Raw genomic sequence first — 12,306 nt, forward strand, 5'->3', positions numbered from 1 at the left:
CACCCGTGCCGGTGGCACGTAAAAAGCACCCACTACATTCACGGAGTGGTTGATGTTAGGAAGGGCATCCAGCCGTAGAGACATTGCCAGGTCAAACTGGGCCTGGTGCAGCCTTCTGGCTTCCCAGACCCCAGTTGAACCGTCCAACCCATGCTAGCATGGAAAGCGGACGCTAAACGATGATGATGATGATGATGTATATATGATGGGCTTCTTTCAGTTTCTATCTACTGAATCTGCTCTCAAAGCTTTGGTCAGCCTGAGGCTATAGTAGAAGGCACTTGCCCTAGGTGCTACGCAGTGGGACTTAACCCAAAACTTTGTGGGTGGGAAGCAAACTTTTTATCACACAGCCACACCTGATATATGTAAGTATATATGGCAGAAAAAATGAAGAAAATTTGAAGACAAAATAAGAAGACAAACAAACAGTGTATTAGGTTTATGCTGAGGAAAAATAGAAGGAAAAGTCTTTTAGGTTTCAAACACTGTTTTGCAAAATGAGAAGATGAGGAGAGAAAACAATAAATGTGTCTTTAGTGGGAATTTCAGCCAAATTTATAGACTTGAACCCCTGCTCCTCTGCTCAGTTTACATCTCATCAATGCAACACAACGAACCATTAAAATATCAAACAGACTCTGACTGTTTGATATTTTTGGCTCTGACCGCTGCTAATTGCTCCTGTGTACCTGCCACATACAAAGCCTTTATTAATTGTCAGCCTACCTGTGATCTTACTACACCTCTTGTGCCTATATACATACATCAGTGGTTCTCAACTGTTTTTTTTTTTACCTATGAACACCTGTTTTATTCTGCTGGATCCCCATAGACATTCAAACTAGTTTTATAGATATTTCTTTCAAAATTCCTATTTTGCTTTTCACTCATTCACTTGTGTAGGGTTGCAATAGAACTTTCTAAGGGAACATGTTTCAGTGGTGGTGGTGGTGGTGGGGGAGGGGCATGTTGAACTATGTAAAACATTAGAGAAGGGAACCTAGTTGTTTCGAGCAAGAAATACATCCAAAGAAAAAAAATCATTTTTCATGGACCCTTAAAATACTATTGTAGGTCCCCAGTTTACTATTTTGATTGTGTGGATCTCCCAAAATCTTATACAACCCCCAGGGGTCACTCAGACCCTGGTTGAGAACCTCTGATATACATATACACTTATATATATTGTAATTAAGAATCAAATAGTGTTGTTTACATTTTTAAAAAAATAAATCCGTCCATGAAATATTTTTACACTTCTGTCAATAAAGAAAAGATTTTCTTGTTTTAAAACATCTGTTTGTTTTCTGTTTTAAATATATTAATTTTTTTTTTAAATTCTTGTAATAAATATTTTAAATGCAAAATAATATTTAAAAAAAATTCAATATTAATAATAAAATACGGATAACAAATGTATGAAACAAATTTGTGAAGGATCGTAAAAGAAATTATTTTCAATAAAAGAATGCATGTAGGTTTGTGGTCAGTGACCCAGGAACATTGTGAATAAAGACAAAGTCGAGTATGTTATTTTTCCCTAATTGGACGGGTAATGATTTGTTGTATGGGAAAGACTTTTGTTCAGTTGCTTAGTTCCAGGCTGGATATAATCCTCGGACCAGCTAAGATTAGTAAAATTAAAGACTCCTGTTAAAAGCATATGTTCCCAGGCCCTTGTTTCATCATCATCATCATCATCATCATCATCATCATCGTTTAACGTCCGTTTTCCACGCTAGCACGGGTTGGATGGTTCGACCGGGGTCTGGGAAGCCAGGGGCTGCACCAGGCTCCAGTCTGATCTGGCAGAGTTTCTACAGCTGTGGTACAGAATTAGTGAAACGCTCACATAGTATAACTGGTACTCCATTGGTTGCGACAACGAGGGTTCCAGTTGATCTGATCAATGGAGCAGCATATGAAATTAACGTGCAAGTGGCTGAGTACTCCACAAACATGCATGCCCTTAGTGCAGTTCTCAGGGAAATTCAGAATGATGCACAATGTGACAAGGCTGGCCCCTTTGTATTACAGGTACTACTCAATTTTGAGTAGTACAATGTGAAATAAAGTGTCTTGCTCAAGCACATAATGCACTGCCAGGAATCAAACAGATGACCTTACGATCATGGGCCAAATACCCTAAATACTGGGCCACACACCTTCACACACATAGTATATATGGTTGAGTATCCCAGTTTTATTACCAAATGTATCCTGGTTTTAGAATAGGGATACACTGTACTCTTACGTTGTTGTGAGAAGCACCTAAAAGTATTCTTTTCTACTCTCAGCACAAGGCCAGAAATTTTAGGGGAGGGGGGCCAGTCGATTAGACCAGCCCCAGTATGCAACTGGTACTTAATTTATTGACCCTGAAAAAGAATGCAAGGCAAAGTTGACCTCAATGGAATTTGAACTCAGAATGTAAAGACAGACAAAATACCACTAAGTATTTCACCCAGTGTGCTAACGAGTCTGCCAGCTCACTGCCTTTTGAGAAGCACCTAGAAGTATTGGTGACAGTCAGCATCTAGAGTTACCTGTATCATGAGGATTTGCTCCGAGTATCAAAATACTATGCCTAGAGTAGAAAAGAATATTCTTTATTATTTAAAGGTGGCAAGCTGGCAGAAATATTAGCACACCGGGCAAAATGCTTAGCGGTATTTTGTCTGCCTTTACGTTCTGAGTTCAAATTCTGCCGAGGTCAACTTTGCCTTTCATCATTTTGGGGTCGATAAATTAAGTACCAGTTGCATACTGGGGTGGATCTAATCGACTGGCCCCCTCCCCTAAAATTTCTGGTCTTGTGCCAAGAGTAGAAAAGAATACTTTTAGGTGCTTCTCACAACAACTCAAAGGAAGCAATTCAGCCTGTTCAAGCTTGGAAAGTGGATGCAAAACAATGCTAAATTGGATGATTTTTAGGCCTTTCATTTTACAGGGACAGCTTGATGTATTGGTGAACAGGGAACAGCATTAGAGAGCCTAAAGACCAAAGTTTTAACTGACCTGGAAGATTTGATGCCATCTGGACATTGGAGAAGGAGTTACTTGTATACTCTTTTATTCCCTTTTACTTGTTTCGGTCATTTGACTGTGGCCATGCTGGAGTACCACCTTTAGTCGAGCAAATCGACCCCAGGACTTATTCTTTGTAAGCCTAGTACTTAATCTATCGTTCTCTTTTGCCGAACCGCTAAGTTACAGGGACGTAAACACACCAGCATCAGTTGTCAAGCGATGTTGGGGGGGACAAACACAGACACACAAACATATACACATGCATTCATATATATATATATATATATATACGGCGGGCTTCTTTCAGTTTCCGTCTACCAAATCCACTCACAAGGCTTTGGTCGGCCTGAGGCTATAGTAGAAGACACTTGCCCAAGGTGCCGAGCAGTGGGACTGAACCCGGAACCATGTGGTTGGTAAACAAGCTACTTACCACACAGCCAATGTAATAAAAACCACCTCAGTGTTTTTTCTACCATGTAAAACAACAGCAGCATCAACATCATTGTTGCCATAGCCAGAACTGTCACTTGTTTCCATCACCACTATCACTACTATTACTACTACTGCTGCTACTGCTGTTGCTGTAGCTGCTGTTACTATATAATGCTCAGCCTTTTGGATCATACCCCGACTCATATTGTTAATCTATCCAGAGACACGGAAAAGGAGACACTGGACATTTATTACTGGACATAATATGGATCCTGTTGGTTAGTAGAGATTTTCTTGCACTTTTCTTTTCTTCTTATTCAATGTTGTTGTCATTGTTGTTGCTGTTGTTGTTGTTGTTGCCATCGTTGGCATTGTTATTGTAGTTATTGTTGTCATTGCAGTAGTAGTAGTTGTAGTATTTGTTGTTGTTGCTGCTGCTACTGCTTCACTAGATACCGGTTTCTTTACTACCCACAAGGGGCTAAACACAGAAGGGACAAACAAGGACAGACAAACGAATTAAGTTGATTACATCGACCCCCAGTGCGTAACTGGTACTTAATTTATCGACTCCAAAAGGATGAAAGGCAAAGTCGACCTCGGCGGAATTTGAACTCAGAACGTAACGGCAGAAGAAATACCGCTGAGCATTTCGCCCGACATGCTAACGTTTCTGCCAGCACGCCACCCTCTGCTTCACTAGATATCTTTCAGTCTTAACTTTCCTTACACTTCTGAGTTCAAATCCCACATGGAGTCACTTTACTGCCATCCCTCTCTGGGACCATCAAATGTTATCTTTGTGATTTATACAGTCAATATTAGTTGATCGTACTATACCCCCCACCTTCTTCTCATCTTCTATTAATAGAACTTATTCTTTCTGAGTTCAAATCTTACGAAGTTCTCTTTGTCTTTCATTCAAAAAGGGTTTTAATAAAATAATTTTAGAAATTAAAAAATAAAAAACTTATACATGTACAGAAGTGGCCTGTGTGGTAAGAAGCTTGCTTCACAACCACATGGTTCCAGGTTCAGTCCCACTGCATGGCACCTTGGGCAAGTGTTTTCTATATAGCCTCAGGCTGACCAAAGCCTTGTGAGTGGATTTGGTAGACGGAAACTGAAAGAAGCCTGTCGTATATATATATACACTAGCATAGCCAGGGGTGGTGGTAGGGGCGATCTGCCCTGGGTGGCACTTTTGGGTCTGTTGTAGGCAATATGTGTTTTTTGTGGGGTCTGGTGATGGCAAACAGAAGGGCCACTCCGGGTGGCACACTTCTGCTTGACAACCAGTGTTGGTGTGTTGATGTCCCCCGTAAATTAGTAGACTGATAGAAAAGTACCAGTCATTAAAAAAAAAGGACCAGGCATTGAAAAAAAAACTTGTACTTGGGTTGATTTATTTGGCTAAAAATTCTTCAACGTGGTGCCCCAGCATGGCCACAGTCTAATGACTGAAACAAGTTAAAGATCTTGTTTGATTTTGGTGTCTCCCAAAATATAAAATAATGCATAAGAAAGAACAGCCAGAAATAAGCTATTGTCTATGAATGCTGTTAATAATATTGTCTGTCTTTATCATTAATTATATTTGTAATTACTTAAGTAGTTTTTAGAGACCAGCTATTAAGAGCTAATTCAATTAATTAAATGTTAAACAGCAAGCTTCTTTATCACACAGCCATACACACACATACACACACATATATATATGTATCTCTCTCTCTCTCTCTCTATATATATATATATATATATATATATGTGTGTGTGTGTGTGTGTGTGTGTGTGTGTGTGTGTATGTTTGAGTGTCGTGTCTGTGTTTGCTCCCTCAACATCGCGTGACAACCGATGCTGGTGTGTTTACGTCCCCGTAACTTAGTGGTTCGGCAAAAGAGACTGATAGAATAAGTACTAGGCTGACAAAGAATAAGTCCTGGGGGATTGATTTGCTCGATTGAAGGCGGTGCTCCAGCATGGCCACAGTCAAATGACTGAAGCAAGTAAAAGAGTAAAAAGAGTAAGAGTATAAGATGGAAAAAGCTGTCAGCAGTCAGCCATGAAACTCGAATCTGTACCCATGGCTGTCTGCTAACAACCTTTTCCATCTTATACTCAATCTTTTCACAGCTATATTGCATTCAAAATGCTACTTTCTTGTCTGTATGATATGATGTACATTTGAAGCTTCTTAAAACAAAGCAACAAAAGAATTTTGTTTACATATGTTGTTGCACTTGTATTTTTATATTTATTTTTTTATTTTATTATATTTTTTGAGGAATTTGCTATCAAAGCATTTGGTCTCAGCTGTAAGAAAGACAAAGAAAAAAAATGAAAAAATAACAGAAAGCAGGCAAGAATAAAAATATTTTTTTCTTTTTCACAAATTTTAATTTTGTTAATAAAAAATATAAATACATAAAAGTTCAAAATTAAAATGAGAAACAAATACATTCCTTATTGTTACATATATATATATATATATATATATATATATATATATATATTATATATATATATATATATACATACATATGCATAGATACGACGGGCTTCTTTCAGTTTCCGTCTACGAAATCCACTCATAAGGCTTTGGTCGGCCTGAGGTTATAGTAGAAGACACTCGCCCAAGGTGCCACACAGTGGGAATGAACCTGGAACCATGTGGTTGGTAAGCAAGCTACTTACCACGCAGCCACTCTGACACCTAATGATAATGATAATAATAATAATGATGATGATAATATTAATAATTTCAAATTTTGGCACAAGGCCAGCACTTTTGCAGGAGGAGATAAATCAATACATCGACCCCAGTGTTCAAATGGTATTTATTTTACTGATTCCAAAATGGATGAAAGGCAAAATTGACCTCAGCAGAATTTGAACTCAGAATGTAAAGATGGATGAAATTCTGCTAAGCATTTTGTCCAGTGTGCTAACGATTCTGCCAGCTTACCACCTTAATAATAATAATGATGATAATAAATAATTCTTTTATTGGCCACAAGGACTCACATACAATAACATTAAAGGACATGCAACAACATAAAAGACAAAAGGGACAATACAATGGGTTTTACGACATGTAAACAATAAATAACAAGTAAATTAAACAAATTAAGGAGTTTGCTTTAAGGTCTTTTGGTCAAATAATAATGATAATAATAACAATAATAATGATATATATGTATGTATGTGTGTGTGTATGTACGTGTGTGTATGTATGTATGTATGTATGTATGTATGTATGTATGTATGTGTGTGTGTGTGTGTGTGTGTGTGTGTGTGTGTGTATGTGTGTATGTATGTATGTATGTATGTATGTATGAATGTTGTATGTATGTGTATGTATGTGTATGTATGTTTGTATGTATGTGTGTGTATATATGTATGCATATGATTAAAAAATAAATGCTCTTATATTTATAGCTCGCTGGCCAAACATCATTAAATTCAAAAAGTGAAGAACTCTTTGCACCTCTACAATGTCTGATAACAGTCTGTTCAAGAGACTGAATGTCCGTGCTGTGGGAAGACTGGCAATGCGGAAGAAGAAAAACGGGAATTTGGATGTAAGTGATACGAAACCTTTAAAACCACCACGTTTGGAAAATACCTTCCAGCTCGCTCCTTCACAACGTTTTATTCCTCGTTGTGTTGAGGGAATCATCAAAGACATTATGCTAGCAGAGGATCTTGCCAATGCCATTTATAACGCAGAGGCGGCACCGTCTCTTGTTATAAAAATGTCTGATGAAATCAAAGAAAAACTCAAGTTGCTGTCTTGGAAACGCTACAGATACGTGGTTCAGGTTTTGGTTGGTCAAAATCTAAGCCAACATTTCATGATGGCCAGTCGTTGCCTTTGGAACGAAGAAGTCGATAATTTTGTTGTTGTCAAATATAACAACTCGAATCTGTTTGTCATTTGTTCTGTGTTTGCCACTTATTTGGAGTAGAATCCATTTTGGAGACCAATAAAAGTGAAAGAAGAGATGAAAAAGAAATAAATATGACAATAACCTGGTTCCATGTCTTTGTTTTATTGTTCATTTAAAGGTAGACTTCCTAGAACAGCTCTGAAATTTATATACAGTTTTTCTTCTTCTTTATTATTCTGTATTGTTTTCCTTTTGTTTTCCTACGGCCATATAACATATAAAATGTCAGAAAGCAAATAAATAATTATTTTTAGAGACAAAACTATAAAAATTAAAAGCATAAACATCAAATACTCTAATGTTGGTTTTCTCTCATTTTTATTGCTTAAAAAGGAATCAAATCTTCTCTAGGATTCTCTACCTAATTATAAAGCAATAAATTTTATCTTAGTGAGATTTATTGTTTCTAAACAAATCGACTGATATAAAATTATGTACATGCAGACATTTGTAAATAGGACATATTATGTCTCACTTCAGCTTTTATGGGAATTGTCTATTTGCAAAAACAAAAAAAAAAGCTTTGATAAGGCAGGAGTGGCTGTGTGGTAAGTAGCTTGCTAACCAGCCACATGGTTCCGGGTTCAGTCCCACTGCGTGACATCTTGGGCAAGTGTCTTCTGCTATAGCCCCGGGCCGACCAATGCCTTGTGAGTAGATTTGGTAGACGGAAACTGAAAGAAGCCTGTCGTATATATGTATATATATATTTATGTGTGTATGTTTGTGTGTCTGTGTTTGTCCTCTTAGCATTGCTTGACAACCGATGCTGGTGTGTTTACGTCCCCGTCACTTAGCGGTTCGGCAAAAAAGAGACCGATAGAATAAGTACTGGGCTTACAAAAAGAATAAGTCCCGGGGTCGATTTGCTCGACTAAAGGCGGTGCTCCAGCATGGCCGCAGTCAAATGATTGAAACAAGTAAAAAGAGTAAAAAAAGAGAGTATCTATTTAGAGTGGCTTAGTTAAAAACCTATCTACATGTCTTTTGAAATTTCAGAGATGTCCTTATCTGGAAAGTGATTTGACCTAAAACCATGTGTTGAAACTAAAACAATTCTAGCATGGAACATATATATTGGCCATTTAAAAATGTGAGAAGTGCAGTGGAACCATATCGGTGACTAGGTTGCAGTTGGTGCAACAAAAATGTTGACACTAAATAAAAAATGTTTATGTGAAGTTAGCTGTTTCTGTGTGTTTTTGAATGATTAATATATATCTCGTTAGAAGTTCCAAGGCTTCCATGAAAATTAAAAGAAAGATTTTCAATGAATACATCCTGCCAGTGATAATTTACTGCAGTGAAACATGGGCTCCCAACATGACCATCATGAATGCCCTCATTGTAGGAACAAACCATAGTCAGCATCATATTGTGGGACAAGAAAACCAATGCCAGGATTCGACAGCACATCATCATTGTTCGACCGTGGTCAAGACAATGGAATTTACCATGCTACGCCAGACTTCATGGTCCATCATGGCATTACGGAGGTCCTGTTGCTGGATGCCTGTATTCCTGGAGATTACATCAGGGTAGGAGAGTGTATGCCCTCTGGTATTGCGAGTAGATGGCTTCCAGAGGAGAAGAGTAGAAATTACCTCTTTTTCAGCTCTACAGCAATGTCCAGCAAACTGGACTCTCTTACCTTTCACAAGAGATGACACAGGTGGTAGTTTCCCATATATTTGCATTTTGGTTGGATGGCGCTTCCATGAGAGATTTTGAGCTCTCATAAGGAGGCGAGTGTAGGTTCCATCCAACCGCCTCTCGACAGCACACGAGAGTCCAAGGAGAACATATATAAATAGACTGGTTATATTGTACGACTGAGTGACAACAGATGGACAAGATGAGAAGGCCAACAAAAGACAACATGGCAAAATGAGCTCATCTGCTACCTGGGGCCTACATGGTCATGACTGGCCAGAGACAGACAGCAGTGGAAGCAATTCAGGGTGGGGCTCCTCCTTCAGGAATAACAAGGCCCTGGATAATAATAAAATATGTCTACTGTGCTGCAACTGTTTCTTGAAAGACTGGTGAAAATCCATCAAGGCTTTTTCCTAGGTTTAACCGTCTAACATTCAGATTACTCTATCAAATCTCTTACACGTTCATCTCCATTGTTTTGAATTAATCATGCATTATCTTGTAGCTTCAAGTTTTCAATGATGTGATTATATTTATTTTTAGAATGACATTGTAGGAGAAGTGTGAGAGGCTGGATCTAACCAGATTGAATATATAACGTGTAGAGTATTTGAGCCTGATATGGCTGCTTTAAATGTTAACTCTTTAGCTTTCAGATTTCTTTCTGTCACATGTAAAGTTTATTTATCCTCTTGGTTTTGAATTAATTATGCGTTATCTTGTAACTTCAAGATTTCAATGATGTCATTGTTCATTTATATATGTATATATATATATGTATGTCACGTAAAAAGCACCCACTACACTCGCGGAGTGGTTGGCATTAGGAAGGGCATCCAGCTGTAGAAACACTGCCAGATCAGACTGGAGCCTGGTGCAGCCCCTGGCTTCCCAGACCCTGGTCGAACCATCCAACCCGTGCTAGTGTGGAAAACGGATGTTAAACGATGATGATGTATGTATATATATATATATATGTATATCTATATATGTATGTATATATATATGTATATCTATATATGTATATATATATGTGTATATACATATATGTGTAAATATGTATATATATATATATACATCCTACATACATATATATATACTTACATAAACACCAGCAGACAACATACACACATATGTACATAAATACACACACACACACAGAATATTTTATAATCTTATTGTGTCCAAGCACTAGATTGCAGCCACGTCCTGAGGTTATTATAATCATTATGGTCATGAAACGTATCTTCTTTGCCAGCTCGTGGCTATTCTTTCAACCATCTTTACTGGCAATAAACAACAACAACAGACAGACGTGTGCTAAGGATGGTGATAGTGAGGTACAGAAAGGAGAGTTGTTGTTGCTTTGATTCTTTCAGAAATCTCCACCTGCGTTGTCATAGTAACAGGTGAAGAAAAGATGGAAAGCCATTAAATAAACATTAACAACATCAGAATCGTTAATGGAAATACTTTTTGTTTCTGATAGAACTGGGTTCAAATCATTATATCATTAATCATTGATAAGTGGATTGCTTTGGTTGGTCAAGCATGAAGGGTTTTGGGACACTTAAGCAAACGAAATTACTGTCTTTATTGAAAATAATATTGTTATAGATTCAATATTGATTTCTTGATTTGGTACAAAGCCACACATGATGGGATGTAATAGAACTGACTCAACCCTTTGTGTATTATTACTGAAGTGTATATACATCTTTGATCTTTTACTTGTTTCAGTCATCAGACCGTGGCCACGCTGGGGCACCACCTTGGAAAATTTTTTTAGCTGAATGAATCAACCCCTAGTACTTATTTTCCTTGTTATGCAGGGTACTTGTTCTCTTTTGCTGAACTACTAAATTACAGGGATGTAAATACACCAACACTGGTTTTCCAGCAGTAGTGGCAAGGGTACAGACACACATACACATATATATGTATGTATATATCGGTGTCTGTGTTTGTTCCCCACCACTGCTTGACAACCGATGTTGGTGTGTTTACACCCCCATAACTTAGTGGCTTGGCAAGAGATCAACAGAATAAGTACAAAACTTTAAAAAAGGAAAATAGCACTGGAGTCAATTCCTTTGAGTAAAATTCTTCAATGTGGTGCCCCAGCATGGCCGCAGACCATTGATTGAATCAAGTAAAAAAAAAAAGGAGTGGCTGTGTGGTAAGTAGCTTGCTTACGAACTACATGGTTCCGGGTTCAGTCCCACTGCGTGGCACCTTGGGCAAGTATCTTCTACTATAGCTTCGGGCTGACCAAAGCCTTGTAAGTGGATTTCGTAGATGGAAACTGAAAGAAGCCCGTTGTATATATGTATATGTTTCTCCCCTTGTTTTTCTCTGTGTCCCTTTCTGTAGAAGAGCGTAGGCTCGAAACGTAAAAGACTTTTTCTATTTCTGAGCATTATACCAATACATCTGTTGGTTTTGTACACCACCTGTCTTCGTCTTTTGTTTTTTTCATAAACTCTCCCTATATATATATATACATGTGTTTGTGTTTGTCCCCGTAACTTAGCAGTTTGGTAAAAGAGACCGATACAATAAGTACTAGGCTTACAAAGAATAAGTCCCGGGGTTGATTTGCTCGACTAAAGGCGGTGCTCCAGCATGGCCACAGTCATATGAGTGAAACAAGTAAAAGAGTAAAAAGTAAAGAGAGAGAGAGTGAAATGTGTTCCTCAACCTGTCTACGAGGCCAGTAAGTCTAAATAAGAGCCGACTTGATCTGTGTAAACTTGTTTAACCCTTTAGTGTTCAGATTATTCTATCAAACATAATGCCTATTGATTCCCATTGGTTTGAATTAATCATGCATTATTTCATATCTTCAAGATCTTGATGGTGTAATTACTTAATGTAGAATAACATTGTAGGGTAGGTGTGAGAGCCTGGATCTGGTCAGTTTGAATATAAAACAGATTAGATATTTTGGCTGGATATGGCCGGTTTAAATACTAAAGGGTTAAACAAGAAGGAAAAGCAGATATAAAACTTATGATTCAAAAAACAACAACAAAGAGAGAAGAAAAAAAACAAAGAAATTTAAAACATTTATTGAAGATTATAAATAACATGTTTGTTTTTTTTTTGTTGAGCATTACATCAATTTTTAAGTTAAATAGTCTTCTGCAAACATCTAGTCTTTGCTAACCTGTTTCATTTCATTTCATTTAATGTACCAACAATTCCATTCAACCAGGTCTTGGTGATGTAT

The 12,306-nt window shown here is 37.6% G+C and overlaps 1 protein-coding gene and 1 long non-coding RNA gene across 2 annotated transcripts; both read left to right on the forward strand.

The window, feature by feature from the left end:
* Window positions 1-3,576: 3,576 nt before the first annotated feature.
* LOC118767423 lies at window positions 3,577-5,806 on the forward strand. Its single transcript, XR_005003342.1, has 2 exons — window positions 3,577-3,746; window positions 5,753-5,806. It is a non-coding gene; the product is annotated as an uncharacterized LOC118767423 (long non-coding RNA).
* A 1,156-nt stretch (window positions 5,807-6,962) lies between these two features.
* On the forward strand, window positions 6,963-7,436 carry LOC115222750 (tctex1 domain-containing protein 2-like). Its single transcript, XM_029793050.1, has one exon. It carries the CDS (start codon window positions 6,963-6,965, stop codon window positions 7,434-7,436), a length of 474 nt encoding a protein of 157 aa, XP_029648910.1.
* The last annotated feature ends 4,870 nt before the right edge of the window (window positions 7,437-12,306 follow it).

The sequence above is a fragment of the Octopus sinensis genome, linkage group LG21 (assembly GCF_006345805.1).
Source record: "Octopus sinensis linkage group LG21, ASM634580v1, whole genome shotgun sequence".
Classification (NCBI taxonomy): domain Eukaryota; kingdom Metazoa; phylum Mollusca; class Cephalopoda; order Octopoda; family Octopodidae; genus Octopus; species Octopus sinensis.